The sequence below is a fragment of the Branchiostoma belcheri genome, unplaced genomic scaffold, assembly GCF_001625305.1.
Source record: "Branchiostoma belcheri isolate BF01 breed outbred unplaced genomic scaffold, Haploidv18h27 scaffold7, whole genome shotgun sequence".
NCBI classification, from domain to species: domain Eukaryota; kingdom Metazoa; phylum Chordata; class Leptocardii; order Amphioxiformes; family Branchiostomatidae; genus Branchiostoma; species Branchiostoma belcheri.
In genome coordinates, this window is record NW_017804353.1 from 1,812,147 (window position 1) to 1,829,173 (window position 17,027).

Below are 17,027 nucleotides of genomic sequence, written 5' to 3' on the forward strand. Positions count from 1 at the left end.
TATCATACCTCATTTATAGTAATTATACTAAATGTAATGTATGTAACCTTGATGTTGACAACAGCGCCGTCTAGTGTAGTTTACTGATATTGCAGCAGATGTTTCAATGGCATGCACTATTCGATTTACGTACGGAAGTGTTGTCGAGAACGAATGTATAGAAGCTATGAATGTTGAGTCAGCATTGAAGAAAAATAAACTATTGCATAACATAACGTGTCTTTGTCACCTTTGCCTGTTTTAGTTGGGCATCTGGTTTGTGCAGTTTGGCCAATATGTCACTGATTAATTCTAACACACATGAACATTCACATACACAAACTCAAATGCACATGCGCAAATACACGTACACAAAATCAATGACATACATTCAGAGTCAAACATGCACACACACACATAGACACACACACACACACACACACACATTCAGACTGTACACAAGCAGACACACAATGTCATACACACGCACAAAAAGACCTTCACACTTAGTTCATAATGATGAGCATTTTAATTTGACTGTACAAGGGTCCGGTACAAAGCTATGATACATTTGTGGGGTCTGTACAGGAAGTACAAATACACAATATAATGCAGGTGACCATGATTTAACACGTGTGGATAGCTTCCTTCTTACACTAGCCAGTATTCTCCAAACCAACAGCAAGCCCCAACTCTCACCTGTCAGATAAAGGTTGCTTAGGCACATATTTGTCTCCTGTATGTACCTAGATACATAAAGTCTTTTTCTAGAAATTCTACCCACTGAAACGTTGGCAAGCCCTGGTTACTATATGACTTGGAAGTATCAATTCTAGAACACTGAATAGTTCCACAATGTCTCTTGCCGTCTTTGTTCTGAATTCAACATAAGATTCTGAATTATAACACTTGGCCTTCAAAGTCCTGCAATTTGTGACCGTGTCACAATGAGGCGCTTTTGTACACTAACCAGTGACCTCAAATGGCACCTGCACTGGTCACATGACTATAATCGGTAAAGCCCATTGGTCGAATATCTGATAATACTGTGATCGCTTGTCACTCATACACTCAAGTACTAGTATTATCAAAATGCAAGAAAGTGGCGAAGCTTTCGTCAATGTATTAATGTTGATCTGTGGCTTCATGGCTAGATACATGTGTGTGTGGTGCCTTTATTTATGCTTTATGCTAAGTCATGTTAACTATGAAATAATATTCAATCACCTGAGAAATAATCGTCACAAAAATAATGAACAACAGAAAAGAGTGTGTATATGTAGCCAAACATGTCAACAATGTCTTTAAATCTGTATCTCAGATTTCAAGAGTGTACCATGATACTTCTATTTTGTTGTCTATTTCTGTGCAAATGTTCTGGGCAAGCTAGTGAAGAGTACAAAAGTCAGTGTGTTGCCTGGTCTATTGCATTATTGTAAACCTTGAATAAAAGTAAACTACAACATGGAATGGACAAAAATTAACTGTACAATTACAACAACAAATGGAACTTGCAATACTTCCATATTTGCACAAAAGTGGATTATAATAAAAACAATCATTATGATTCATTCTTGATTCAAATTTCTCCACAATTTTCATTGCTTCATTCTGGAAGCAATCAATTATATCTTAACTAACGAATGAAAATTAAACTACCTTGTTCTAAACCAAACTGCTGTTCTCCCAGGCTTGAATACAAAAAAAGCACAACTTAGCTACCTCTTGTAAAAGTGGCATAACCCAAATACAGACCAGACTCTATAGAAGTCAGGTCACTGCCACTTAAAAAAAGAGGGGTGCCAGGCCATAACAAGAATGAGCGATAGGAAACATACAAGTAATTTTTGGCAATGATATGGCTACAGGAGTGATATGCACAACCAAAGAATTCCTTCTTACACAGACTGATGTCCCACATACATACAAATTGCTGAAACCCCATTGGCATTGCCCCAAAATACTAGTCGGAAAAAAAGGAAACAAGTTTTCAATTAGAGATGGGGACTTATCCCTGTTGCAAGGACTAACATTGCCCAAATTTGAACATCACATAATTATAATCCAATGCTTTATGGACTGAGGGATTCTATGCAAAATTTTAAGAAATCCTAACAAATGGATGGACCAAGATTTGGCAAGCTTTGTTTGCATATAAACCATAATTTCTCTACGTGGTATTTGGTGTGGCAGTGATAACGTCCTGAACACCCTGTTAATCGTCTTGTTTGTAAAAGTCCATGAGTTTAGTGATGTATCAAACTACATCTGTAGAGAGAAAAGGTGTAAAATCTCAGGCAAGGCACAATATACGGGACTGTTACAACTGCCACACTCAAAACCACCTGCGTGAAAAAAAAAAAATCTGATACTGCTCAACAAGAGTAAACATCTTACTAAATTCTGACGATGAATAACAACGAAGACATGATTCTTACAAAGGAAGAGAACTGGCCACCTTAGTATGCATGGATGGAAGAATACTGACTGTACTATCTTTTCACAATGCCACTGATTTCCTTGGTAGTTCTTCTAAGTTCTGCTAGGACTTTGTCCAGATTGGGGTGATGGCTTGTAGCTGTTTGGGAGAGTCTTAGCTCGTGCATGGACCCTTCTAACTTGTTGACTGCCTCGCGGAAGGCGAATTTCGCGTGCGGTTGTTGGACATTGTCAATGTAGTGCGAACAGGCGTTTAGGTAGTCCTGTCCTAGCTCTTGCACATCCCCAATGTAGGAATTATGGTTAGTGTTTGTCAGTTTTTGTAGCAGACTGTCCGACATCTGTAGTAAGGATTCCTTCGTTACTTCTTCTGATGGCTTTTCCACCAGCGGTCTTTTCCTCAGCGACACTCTAGCGGGAATGAGCGGTTTAAATCCTAACGGGGAGCTCGGGCCATCGCCATGAGTCGACAGTAACGGTTTAGGACTCGTTATCACGGGTTTGTCCGTTGTAGACTTGTAATCCGACGTTTGGTAGCCGCTATCGGACGAGGTTAGTTTGGAAGTCCTTGGTGGTTTGATCACAGGGTTAACTTGAGCACCTTTGACAGGTGGGGGCATCCCAGGGAACAGTTTTACCCCTCCAGTAGGGGTAGGAGGGGGAGTTGCCGTACTCTCAGCTCTTTCTGCTCTCATCCCTCTGTCGTTTAGATCCTCCTCTGTGATGTGGAGATTGCCTAGGTGCACGGGTTTCTTAAGGTAGCCAGGTTTCTTCTTTGCAGGTTTGGACACGGCGTTGTGTCCATTGTCTGCCTTCGCTTCGCTGTCTTTTGACTCGGGACTTGATTTTTTCTCTGAAGGGCCTACATGTATATTTTGCGAGGGCAGTCTTGGAGGAGGAGTTAGGAGATTTCTTGGCCTCTCGTGCTTTGCGAGGTTGGCACCTTGGAGTGATTCGTCCCTATGATAGCTCTCTAACGCTCCGCTAACGCTCTTAATACTGTGTGTTGGGCTCTTGTTCCACTTCCGTTCTGACTTCTCGGCTTTCGTCCTCCTAGCAGGAGGGGAGGGGGAGTCCGTGTCCCCGCGAAATCTCTCTGTTTTCTGCAGCGTCGTGGTAAAGTCTGTGCTAGAGGAGGACTTCAACATGTGTGGATTGGGAACCGGCGGAGCCTCCCGGTCCTCGCTGATGTCGAGAGACGACATGGATGTCCTGCCGCCAGCGTGCATCGCGTGCATCGTCTTCTCCCGCGTGCCATGCGGGAACGGCAGCGCCTTCTTTGGGAACTTACCGCCCGACGATCCCGCGTCGACCGTTAGGTTGCCGAGGCTGCGGCTGGTCTGGGAGAGGTGCGCGTTCAGCTCCTGGTTCAGGTTCTCGAAGTTCTGCGACATCCCGTTCTTCTCCTCCCGCCGGTGGAACAGCGGGTGGGAGTTGGTCGTCGGCGGGTACGTGTTGGTGTCGTTGTTCTTGTGCTGCTGCATGGCCTCGTCCTTGAAGGAACTGCTCCGCTTGGGAGGCTGGGGCGCCGGGCGTTTCATCCGGCTGCTGCGTCTCCACAGCGCAGGAAGGTTGATGAAGGCCTTGCTCATGCGACTCTCTTCTTTCCCCGACTTTTCTTCCTTTCCGGACGACTCCTCCTTCTTGTCCCGTTCTCTGTCTTTGTCTTTGTCTTTGTCCTTGTGTTTGTTGCTGCTTTGTTTCTTAGGCAACGGTGGTGATTGTTTCTCTGATTGAGTCTTCTGGGACTTGGAATCTGGGTGGGAGGAAGAGAGGCAACATCAGTTTCAGAACAACTCAAGAAACACTTCTTACTTCTGTATCAAAAAATTGTCAAAATGCAATTCTAATTGGATGCTACAACACAGACTCAGAGACTTAGGAGGAAGCTGAAAAATTATCCTCCCACTTCCTTCAGTAAAATGCATCAAATTATGCCGAATCACACACACACACACAAATCAAATCAAATCAGTGTGAAACATGCTTCCCCACAATGCACTATTTCTTCACCTACAGTGCCTTGCCCTTCCAGCTCTAGCATGCTGGGTAAAGAACCGTGCTTAATTGATTAGGTATTGATGATTGATTGATTGATTGATTGATTGGCGGGACACTCACAGGTACCTGGCTCCGTGGCGCCGTGCAGTTGCATGATGGGACTGCTGTCGTCCCCCCGCTTCACGCTGCGAGCTTTGGTGGGGAGGTCCGGCGCTCGTTCCAGCTCCTTCTCTACTTCTGCAGGGGTCAGACACAATGTAGTTTAATCCTATTATCCATATATCCATTTATAAACACATTTGGTACAAAAGAGTATAAGAAAAAAAAAACATTTGTAAAAAGTCCTTCTCTACTTCTGCAGGGTTCAAATACAAACAAGTTTTATTCATTTATCCATTTATCTACACTTTTGGTGCAAAAGAGTACAAGAAAAAAAAAATTGTAGCACAATAAAGATCCCTCTCTACTTTTGCACGGTTCAAATTTACAGCATGTCTTTCTACGACCTAAGAAATTTTTTTCAGTGCCAAAAAGTACAACAAAAACATATTTAGCACAAAGAAAGTGACTGTTCCCTAATAGGTTAATGTTTGACCCCTTAAAATGGAGAATGCCTACCTTCATTAATGTTGGAGTTTTGGTACATGGTGTTCAAGGCATCGTAGATATCCCTGAAGTCTGGACGTTCTGTTGGTCTCCACTGCCAGCCTGCAAAACAACAGGGTTAGAACTGACTCACTCCTTCTTTTAAAATTCTCAATATCACTTTGACTTACTTACAATAGGTAGTAGGTGTACTTGCAAAATACGTTAACACATGCAAAAGCAACATCCCAGTTCTGTTCTTTAACCTGGTCTTGAAGCTTTGTTTTCATGACTTTTTTCTAGTCAAGCATATCCGAGAACCAACAAATTAAACTGGCATGGCCTAAACACAATACAAACACAGTTATAGACTACATGTTCCTTACATTTGAGCATGAGTTAGTAGATGTTGCTGTGTACTGATGTGAACCAGTAACACCTACTTTCAGTGGAAAGTTAACCAGTCATAATTGCCCTGATGAAGATAACAGACAGCCATCAAAACATTGGCTCTTGTTAAACAAGTGAAAGAACTTCATTTTTCACGTGTTCTAGTCGACAATTTGCTTACATTTGAGCATGAGTTCGTAGACATCACTAGGACAGCCGTCAGGTCTCTCCATCCTGTAGCCCTGCTCCAGTTTCTCGTACACCTGAGTCAGGTCGATCCCCGGGTACGGAGACATGCCGTATGTCGCAATCTCCCACAGTAGGACTCCAAACGCTGGGGGGGACAGGGAGGAAGGTTAGCTTTTTTTGTTCCTGGTTTATTTGTACTTTTCTCTTTTCAGCTTTGTGGCTGAATTGTAAGTTTACATCAACTTGACCCGCACAATCTGATAACAAAATAACAGGTACAAACAACAACAGTTACTAGACTTATTATTTTTTGCTCATAAAAATATCAAACATAATAATCACTAAACAACACAAAACTTTTCTTCTTTTTGTATTTGGAACAATTGTGATGCATGCCTTTAAAATTATTATAAAATTTACAAACCCATAGCTGCATTGCCATTAACACGAATACCACACACTCACACCTGTTTTCAAAATCTATCCAGTACCTTGAGTAACAGTTTTCTTGTGTATCGTACTACCTGGATGTTAAGCCTTCATCAACAAACCCAAAGAAAACAAGGAGAAAAAGTTACCCCAGATGTCAAACTTGATACACTGCATCAAACTGGATTACATGGACGTTGCGGCTCCTAATTGTAGCATATAGGTCATCTTTTTTCATTTATTAAGAAACTTGAAAAAATAAAGCAAGAAACATTTACCCCAGACATCAGACTTGATGGAGAACTTGTTGTACGCCAGACTCTCTGGTGCCGTCCACTTGATGGGGAACTTGGCCCCTGCGTGTGCCGTGTACGTGTCACCTGTCATCAGCCTGGACAGACCAAAGTCTGCCACCTTCACCAGGTGGCTCTCACCAACAAGGCAGTTCCGCGCCGCCAGGTCCCTGGGGGAGGGAAGAGGAGTCTGTTATCTTGTTGTTCGTCTTTGCATTTGTCCATTGTCCATTACCTACAGCACTGTGTACTTATTACATTGTATGAGTTGCCAGTAATGCCAAATTGAAAAGAACACGGCAGGTCTGCCAAGTCCCTGTGGGAAGGGAGGAGAAGTCTCTGTTATCTAGTTGTTTTTCTCTGCATTTGTCCATTGTCCATTATCCATAGCACTGTGTACTTATTATTCGAGTCGCTAGTAATGCCAAAAGGACAAGGCAGTTCCACGCCGCCAAGTCCCTGTGGGAAGAGAAGTCTCTGTTACTTGACTGTCCATATATACTTGAGGCTAGAAGGCATTGAAAAGATCACTACCCTCTCTTAGGTTCAAGGCATCACACATGTAGCTGCACCATTTACTAGAAAAGAATTTTTTTGTAACCAAATTTTTTTGGAGTTGAAAAGAATTATTTCTTAACCACAAACTGAGCCTCCAATAGTTTTGTTATTGATCACTGTACTGGAAGGTTGTAATTTAAATGTTCAAAAATGTTTGTTCAGCAAACTGCACTGTTATACTTGCATCAGACATGGACACATGTACAACACATGTACAACACATGTGTAACACCTGTTCTCACCTGTGAATGAAGTATTTCTTCTCCAGGTAGCTCATTGCGGATGCCACCTGTGTGGCCATGTACATGAGGACCACTGCGTTGACCTCCTCCCTGTCACAGTTGCGCAGGTAGTCCAGCAGGTTTCCGTTAGGCATGAACTCTGTGATGATGTAGAACGGAGGCTCTCTGGTGCAGACTCCTGCGGGAGGGGGGGGGGGTACAACGGGAAGGATTTCAAACACTTAAAGAAACATGGACTATGGAAGCACTCATAAAGAGTATGCAAGAAGTATGCAAGAAGTCTTTTCTTCAGCAAACTGAGAGTGCAAACTTGCTGGTGTGGACCCGCTGGACAGATCTACACATGGAGGTGTTGTGTGAAGACTGCCGACTGCTGCCTACCCATGTCAAGGATCCCCACGGCAGTGTATCCGTAATCAAGGACTGGATAAAACTACTATTGATATCATGAAGCTACTGCTCTCTTTATTGCCTACAACTGTATAGTGTGTTTTTTTTTTACATTTATACACCCTTTCTTTTTAACCGTGAAGAGGCCAGTCTTCTATCTTTTGAACCATTCAACTGTCTCAATCCTCACCTAACAGTTGCACCAAGTTGGCATGTTTGATGTCCTTCATCACTGCAGCTTCTTTCAGGAACTCCTCCACACCCATCGTCTCCTCCTGGATAGCAAGAGGGAGATATTGGATCAAACAAAATTGAGTTGAGAATACGATGCTATAAAGCACAATTCCTTGTGATGCAGACAATTGTGAGTACAATCACCGATATGGACTGAAGGTCTAGCAAGGAATGAATAAACCCCAAAAGTTAACTCATGGTCTCATTTTGCCGAGGTCATGAGGGAAGAGGTCAGGGTCAGACAAAATACAACAACATACAGATTTCAAGCTTGGAGTCCTGCCAAATCCACAAACATATAGCCATACACAGTCTACATATTAAATACACCCTTACACAGACATACAGCAAAATGTATGGTGTAGAAGTTTCAGTAATCTATTTCATGATTGTCAACACAAAAGCAAAATCGTTTTCCCCACCTTTAGCGTCTTGACAGCCACAGTCCTGCTGTACCTTTTCCACACTCCCTCGTACACCTCCCCGTACTGTCCCCCTCCCAGCTTCTGCTTCATGGCGATGTCTGTACGCTCCACCTCCCAGTGGTCGGGCTCGGGCGACAGGCCGTACACCGTGGGCTTGTTACGTTTGGGCGCGGGGTAGCGTAATGTCGTGATCAGGCCGTCAGGGTCCAGGGAGTGGTGGTGGACCAGCTCTGCTAATGTGTTGAACCTACTTTCTGATGTGACATAGACCTGGGAGAAGATGAGACAGAAGAATGTAATACTTAGTACTGTACAGTAATTCTGTTCTGCACAACTATTTTCAGCAGCATATACCACCATGTATACTGAAAGACTTAGTGCTATGACAAAGTGTTGTGTCAATCTATAATAAGTGAATTCTATAACTCAGAAGCTGTTAGTATTATAACACCTTGATTCTGTATTGGTTACTTCATTTTAGTCCCATTACCAAGTGTCATAATACACATTACAGGTATGTGTGAATGGTCAACAAAACAGTTAACTTGAATCAGTTGATATTAGTACACTAGTAACTTATTAGAGTAGCAACTGTAAAAGTTTACATCATGAATGTTAACACTAAGAACCCACCTTTCCATCTGAAGCGTTGTTGATCCTGTAGTGATACACCCTCCCCTCATATCTAAGTGAGATGGACAGCTGTCCCGGGCTGCTCTCGCTCTCCCTGACCAGGAAGCTGCCGTTGATGCCTGATGAGAGTATGTACTCCGCTGCGTTGCGTGAGATGGCTCCGTGGTACCAGGAGTGTCTCTCCAGGCTGGTTGCCGGGGTGACGTAGCTGGAGGGGACCCAGCCGCGCTGCTTGTTCCGGTTCTGAGCCTCGCACCACTCCCCGCTCTCGTTGTAACTCAGGATGTGCAGGTGCTCGCCTGGGGGGAGGGGAAAGGATTTTCAGTTTTACATGATGCATTAGGCTATACCAATTTCATTTGTCTTGGATTTTTACAGAAAATCAACAAAGCAGGTGGAAAAAAAAACAACACTGGCCTATTCATCCTGTGATAGCCCAAAATGCTACCATTAACTAAAGGAGCCAGAAAATTTGTATTACACCTAGGCTATAGTAATAAAACAGTACCATTGATAAATGGAAAAACTGTAACATGAAGAAAGACAAGGACTTTTTTCAACTCAAAGTTGGTTTGTATCCTGCTACAAGTTGTATCGTGCTTTTGATTAGTTTTAAAGTCTCAAAGTCTCTTTTTAGATTTCCATCCTAGTGTTGGATTTATTACAAAGTTTATCTGAACAAAACATCATATTACCGGTAGCCTACCTTGGACTATACTAAGCTGCAACAAAGTGGTACAGAGGTACATGTAATCCTTTTTGATGGTTTTATGTATTACTTGATTTACTATGACATGACAAACAAAACACAGTATCAGCTTACCTTTAACTATACTAAGCTGGTTGGTGTCTCCTGCTACGAAGTCGTACAGCGCCACGAACAGCTGAGGGTCGTTCAGCTCCGGCCCGAACAGGAGGTTTTCCCGTGAGGTCCAGCGTTCCCCGAGGTGCGGTGTGTCCGGCAGAGGGCGGTTAGCCAGGACCTCAGATACATCTGCAAAGATGGGAAATACAGTAACATCTTAGAGTCTTATCTTACACCTTAGACTCACTATAATGGCAGATCTTAATCTTATGTAAGAAGATGTGGGAGAGTTAGCAAGGATCTCAGAAACATCTGCAACGATAGGAGTAACAGTATCATCTTAAAGTTGAAACAAGTTCTTATTTTACGCCTTAGACTATGATGTTTTTTTTTTCTAAATCTTATGTTGAACTTGTAAGAAAGAGTATTGGATGTGGTGAGTCTGGCAGGGAAGTTAGCAAGCACCTCTGAAACATCTGCAAAGAGAAAAAAAATTTCACATTGTAATTCTATGGCTGCTAACAACATCATTCAGATCTATTTGGCCAGTTTTTCCAGGATCCTCAAGTACAGATTCAAGAATCTTCTGCAAGGGAAAGAAGATACAGTTATCAGTTACACAGTTTTTACACCTTACTTTGTGACAGCATCAAGAACAATTTTGGGAACAGTTAGTAACCTTCTAATATCCTAAAATACTTTTCATTGGGAAGTACAATGTAGTAAATCAGACCATGTAAACATTAATAAGATTTAGATACTGCACAGCATACAGGTCACCAAAAACACTGTTTTGTCTTTAGTGAAACAACAGGAGAAAAAGCTTAAGCTTAAGCCATTCAAAATATACTAACCGTGAGGAATCTTGATCAATACTTCTACACAGTAATCACAAATGTGCGGCGTTTCCATCCTAAATCTTGAGAAAAGCAGCCGATACTATCCAACACAAAACGTAGTACAAAAAGTTGCCAAGTTCCAATGCAATTCTACAGCACGAGGCAAGTGCTCCTACAACTATCTAGTACAACTACTACTACAAGTCATGAGTGCAGCATTCCCACACTAGCCAGTCACACGTGTGAGTAACTTCACCACACTGACGCAGGCTAGCTGAGTCCTCCTATTTAGTCCCTCACAGTTCACACCCATTAAAACCACCACGCCTCGTAACCCGCGAGGTGGAAGTCCCACTTCCGACCCTACTTTGTGTATACTTTAAGTAAATTAAGGACACCTAACCAGCATGAAATAACACCCACCACTCCTTGGAACCTTTCAAGGTCTTTATAACAAAGAAAGAAGCTTGTACCACCCAAAACCAAGAACTGCCTACAACTTCTGCAAAGACTTTAAGGATTAAATTGAAGAGAATATAATAGAACTACCACACAGGCTGGAAACCACAACCTGAGTGGAAGTCCAAACTTCCGACCCTATTTTGGGTGTAGTTCCCAAAAAAACCTTAAGAGCATGAAATCACACCCACCACTCCTTGGACCCTATCAACATCTTAGCATTCTTCTTAAGTTAAATCAACAAAGAAAGAAGCTTGTACCACCCAAAACCAAGAATTTCATACAACTTCTGCGAGGATTAAATTGAACAGAATAATACTACTAGTATTACTAGCTGGAGGGTGTGTCAGGAGTTCTCTATTGTGTTCTGGTGACCTGAACTGAAGGGATCCCCCCCAGGGAACAGGGTGGATGTCAGGTCACTGTGTTTGTGACATCATCACAGTTTCTGTGACATCACACCAGCACAGCAGGTCAGCTTCCGACCAAGCTTGCCACCATGCCCATATTTGGATTTAGAGGAGTTGTGTCTCCAACTGGATCATTTTTTGTGTGATAGAGTCCAAACATTCCTGATTTTCTATAGAAAATTATCAACATTCCAGTGTTAGGATGGGAAGTACAGTAGTTGTAGGCATAATAATCATAACACTAGTCACTTAAAACTTAAAAAAGATAAGACATTTTTGTCACAATTTTTTTCTATACATACCTTTTATACATATTTCTTAATCTTTCAAATTCCTCTTTCATGATATTGTATTTAGATTAAAGCTTTTACAAACATTGATGTTTCTAATTGCTTGATACAAATCAATGATTTGAGGTCTTTTTGTTTTGTATTTTCTTGTGATATGTTTTCAACAAGTTACAACTGTGGAAAGTCAAAGTCAAAGAACTGTAAATTTTTTTTCAACAAGTTAAAGTCACTGGCAAGCTGTAAGAAAATTAACACCTGTAGCTGGTATGCCAAGACTCCAAATTTCCTCTTTAATGGAATTCACAATTCAGCCTCCTCCCAGATTCCTTGCAAGACACTCCTCAAATTCATGACAATTATAGCTTCCTGTTGACAAACACTTTGGTGTTGTCAGGTGAGAGGAAATAGTTCACGTGCAGTGGGACACGTACACAACTTACTAACCCTTTAGGCAAAGTCATCATTTTCTTAACTACCTAAGGCTACCAGGAATTAGGCATAATCCATTATGATTATTGTTCTTTATGGATTCCCTAATTATCTGAATCAAAGACCTGTTAACAGCCACAAGGCATCTACACTATCAGGATTTATATGTGAGTGTGCTTGGCTAATTGTGACCAAGCATCACACTTTTTCATTAGCTTAGACGATAATTCAAATGACAATACCCTTTAAGCTAATAAAAGTGTCATGTTTCGCCTCTGCTTTGACCTCGACTGGAAAGACATTTGAACATGATGAAACTTTTCAGAGAAGCGAGTAGAAACAGGAAAACCCCTGACTCCCTGGACACCGGGAATCGAACCCGAGGCAAACCCAGGTAACCAGCGTGCTAAGCATTATGCCAAAAGGTCTGGACCCGTTGGAATGGATCAGTTAGCGGCACTTGAACCCCACTGTTACATTGATCTTCAGATCTTAAAGCCAACCAGCTGGGTCCCTGTATGATGTGGTAGGAAGTCAGTTTGAACAGGAAGGTCACTCCAGGACAACAGGAACCACAACATGAACAGCTAATAATACTGAAACTCAAACTTCAAATAAACTGTTCACAGCTGGAGAAGAAAAACATTTACTTACACGTACATGTATAGTACTGGTCGGACAGACAATTTCAGCAAATATGATCTAAAGCAAGAAATCCATATTGTCCTATGAATCATTTGAAAGAGCTTATCTATGAAGAGATCTACTACTAGTACTAGAGATTGCTAAGAATTTTGGCATACCTACAAAATGTATATTGTTCTAACTACAATTTACAAATCTTCTCACAAGAAGACAACATTGTGTCAAGAAAGGTAGAAGTGGTATGGATTCTGCATTACCACACATGTATAACAGGATCATACCCTTGGCTTCAAGTTCAACTTCAGAAATAGAGAGACAAAAAAGGTGGGATTTGCAAGACACAAAAGTAATGTAAAGAACACCTACAGTCAAAATCTTATCTATTTGTTCCGATCAACCACTGTAAAACCACTTTCCTAACATAGTAACATACCGTTGTTGCAGGCAGCGGCACCCAGTTGTATTACGTCTACCAACATGTCAGTCCTAAGCCTTACTATAGGGGTGTGGATGAGAACTTCCCTATTATGTGTGTTTAAAAGCTTCCTGAGGATTTGTTAGGGTGGAAGTGGTCAGAAAATCCTTGACGTCAATTTGTTAACACAGGAGAAGTGGGTTTTTCCTGCAGGGGTGTGGCAGGGCATGGCAACGGTGGGGTTATTCCAGGTCATTGTCAGTACTAATATTGTAAGGACAATTTGATAACATAGATCTGTATATGTTCACTTTTTCAAAGCAGACAGTTTATGCCAAGTGATACAAATCTATGGACTTTTTTTTAATGGCAGGACTCCGGACTTCTTTGCCAAATAACTTTCAATAGCCTTAGGGGCACTTTAGACTGACGACGGTTCGATAGTCGTACGAATGTTTATCGTCAAGATGTTGCCGGCGACGGTATTTTACCACTGTCTGAACACGATCAAAATAGTCGCACGACGGTAATCCTCGAATCGTCGTCACTACCAGCGGGGGGTCCGAGGAGGATTTTCCATCGTCTAAAGTGAACCGTCGCCGGCGAAGGAAGTGGGAGGTCATTGGCCTTATGCAAATAAGCCTGCAAGCGTTATTTCATGTCCAAGCACATCGCCTGTATCATTAAATGTCGTCAAACCAAAGACTTTATATCGTCATACGTGTCTAGTACAATCCCCTGCCACCAATCGCTACTTCTCCGGTACGAACCGATCCGCCGATCCACATTTCCCGGCCAATATAGCCAGGCCGACGGCAGCACCAAACGCCTGGTTCAAACCCGGAGTATTTCCCCGCTCGGTACATGTGCCTCATACCCCTTCTTTGCTGGGCACAAACTCCGCGTCTCATCCACAGGACAACGAGTTAAAAGCAGGATAAAAACAATCTGCTGTAGCATGCCGAAAAAAGGGGTTCTCTCGCCATTTTGAATTGGCGCGCGGCGTACCATCCTGCGCTGCGGGTGTCCGCCACGCTTTATGGTCATGTGTCTAAAGCCAGCCGTCGCCCACAACGATTGTCGTGCGATCGAATACCGTCGTCAGTCTAAAGTCGGCCTTAGGTTTGACAAGGATTCATGGAATACATTTAGAATGTCTACAGATCTAGCTTGCAGTATTATATAAAAAACCTAGGGGGAGCCTTTTAAGAGGTCATAGATGTGCAACACATGCAATGTCAATTCTCTTCAAAAGCACTTGCAAAGAAGTATTTTCAGTTCACTTATACAACTATCCAACCTATTTGAAAACTGACTGTCTTCCTTGTACTTCTTAGTAACATTCCAACACTTCAATGAATCACCATCCTGTAATACATTCATCAATATCATCAAGATTTGTCAATCTCCTACTCCATGAAATTAAATTTCCTCAGTGTTTCCAAAAGACCCATGGGAGCCGGGGATTTCTTTTCTACTATATGAAGTAACTGACAATTCCTGACTCACACTTCCATAGGAAGTACAATTCCTGAGGAATTTCCATTATGAAATGCTTCAAGTTCCTTATTCAGGAATGATTGGCATGACAATCTTCCTGACTCTAATGTGCACTTCCTTCTGGTTTCTTAGTTTCATTTTCTTCCAAACTGGTTTCTTCTTTCAACTTTGTTGCAAGTATTTTTCACCTCAGCTAATAACTAGTTGGCAAAAAACACATGAAGATAAAAGCACGCGTTTTGAAGTGGACAAGTCCACAGGATGATTTTTTACGGGTGGGAGAGGGGGGAGATAACGAAATAACAAGGAATTTGTCAACAACAGCACTATGAATAACTTGTGACTCATGTACATGTGGATATGTGTTCCACATGGAGACAACCAGGTCCTGGCACTTGGACTGATCTTGAAAGATACGATCCTGAATGATAAGGACTTTTCTTCAGGCCCTGGGGACATAAAAGGAACCCTAAACAAGAAGACAGATCACTTTAAGATGCAGACCTGTCTCCACTTCCTCCTTAGAATAGAGGGGTACGGAAGGGGTTTAGGGCAGGGATTCAAGGTCATCAGCAAAAGTAACAATTTCTTATGAGATTCATACGTTTAGTCCCAGACTTTTTCCCTTCTTTTGGGTTGAAAATATAGCAAGCTGGCATCATAAAAGCAGAGGAAATTTACAGAAGCAGGACTCCACAAAACCCCATCCACACCCTCACAATAACCACCTGTCACACACACAGATCAAAGTTGGGGGCTGGAAAATTCCTTTGACCACATTTCTTGTCCTTGTTCCAGACAGGAAAACCTGCTCTGCACAAACAGTAATGGTGTAAGACTGTTTCCTGTCCTGTGTGGTACTTATACTTACAATGCCACCTGCATTCACTACAGACTTCCTCGCAATTGTGTACCTTCTGTTTCCGACAATAAAAAACCTGGGACAAGTGGGAGTCCAAACAATGTCTTGGTAATTTTGGTACGACTGACTCTTTGAGAGCGTTCTTCTGATACAAAAGCCTGCTTCTCGGTGTAACATACTGGCTATTCAGGTATGCAGTATCAGCTGGTTACATCAACAAGGAAAGACAAGTTGTACAATGTACATGTACAAAGTGTTACTTCACCCTAAAACTTGCATCTGACTATGTATCATTATATTCATTTCCTAAGACGTTGTGTACCAAAGTTCAGACTTTTGAGTTTTCCTTCTGGCTCTGTTTTATGTTGCTATTCTTCTTCATGATTCATAATCTTTTAAAAATCCATTTCAGTTCAAGTAACAGAAATCACCAAAATGAATGGACACAAACCATATACCAGATCTCACTATGTATATTGTGTCAAAATATGTGTATAAAGAATACTTTCATAAATTCATGTATTCATTCTTTGTCTAACCCTTACCTCTTCCATCATGGCCTCCATGAAAAACGACCTGCAGGCCGATTTATGCTTCGATCATGAATAAAACAATGGTTCATATAAACAAAGCGGTGAGGCCTTATTTACAGATCATCGTTGAAGCAGCTACTGTCATGTAAATCTGATGTATTGGACACCCCCCTGGTTTCCTAAACAGTCCGAGATGATAATCACTGGATCACCCGACAATAACCAGGAACAAAAGGTGTGAACGACCTCCTTCAGCCAGGTGATATCTCCTGTTCACACCATATTGTTCCCCTGAGTTTACACCTGTCTGAGAACACTTCCCCCTCCTTACGATAATTATCTCTCTCTCCAGGCCTCTGTACTACTAGTAAATAATATGGTCCTTCCCTACAGGGGTCTGACCAGTGCTAGCAGGAACATTGTTACAACAAGCATAAGATAATTTTTGTAAAGCAGGATTTGAAATACTGTTTTACCTGAAAAAAACTTGCTGCAAATACCTATTGGAAAAACTTCTGCAGAACTTGTCCGACCCAAATAAAGCAAAAAATGTATAGATTTCTACCCGCAATGGAGAATTTCAAAGATTTTATCATGCACCGCTTCTGAGAAATGATTCCAGAAAAAAAATGCAAGGCCTAAAGGGCCAAATGTTTCAATAGGGGCGGAAGCCAGACAATTCTGCAATATATAGAAACATTTCTATGACTATGAGGGAACGGGAGCTAGAATAGGATTCCTAAAATAGAAGATCAACCTAAAATACAGCAGACACAATGCAGGTTTTCTGTATTCTTCGAAAAGGACATAAAAAAAAGCTGGGGGCCTGAGGCTGTTGTCATGTTCCATATCAGGGCACCCAAAACAAAAACAAACCAGCTCCGTGGGGGTTAGCCTGGGGACATCCTACTTGGCACTCAGACAACCCAGACAAATCTCTCACAGGGATCCAGGAAACTGCCTATAAGTTACTCTCCAAGCAGAGGTAGGGTCGCTCGGTATTTTGGCAGTATTTTCGCGTTTTTAATACGTCTTTCTACTTTTACGGTTTTT

General features: G+C 42.0%; 1 protein-coding gene across 1 annotated transcript in view; it reads right to left on the bottom strand.

Annotated features, from left to right (window-relative positions):
* Positions 1 to 489: 489 nt before the first annotated feature.
* Positions 490 to 17,027, bottom strand: part of LOC109484645 (tyrosine-protein kinase ABL1-like) — a 30,240-nt gene continuing 13,702 nt past the window's right edge. Inside the window, exons 3-12 of the mRNA XM_019787992.1 lie at positions 9,611 to 9,781; positions 8,788 to 9,086; positions 8,152 to 8,424; positions 7,686 to 7,770; positions 7,106 to 7,283; positions 6,291 to 6,475; positions 5,576 to 5,728; positions 5,038 to 5,127; positions 4,540 to 4,656; positions 490 to 4,174 (exon numbers count right to left, since the gene is read on the bottom strand). Coding sequence (XP_019643551.1) covers positions 2,472 to 4,174; positions 4,540 to 4,656; positions 5,038 to 5,127; positions 5,576 to 5,728; positions 6,291 to 6,475; positions 7,106 to 7,283; positions 7,686 to 7,770; positions 8,152 to 8,424; positions 8,788 to 9,086; positions 9,611 to 9,781 — 3,254 coding nt within the window. The 3' untranslated portion in view covers positions 490 to 2,471. The remainder of the gene's footprint in view (positions 4,175 to 4,539; positions 4,657 to 5,037; positions 5,128 to 5,575; positions 5,729 to 6,290; positions 6,476 to 7,105; positions 7,284 to 7,685; positions 7,771 to 8,151; positions 8,425 to 8,787; positions 9,087 to 9,610; positions 9,782 to 17,027) is intronic.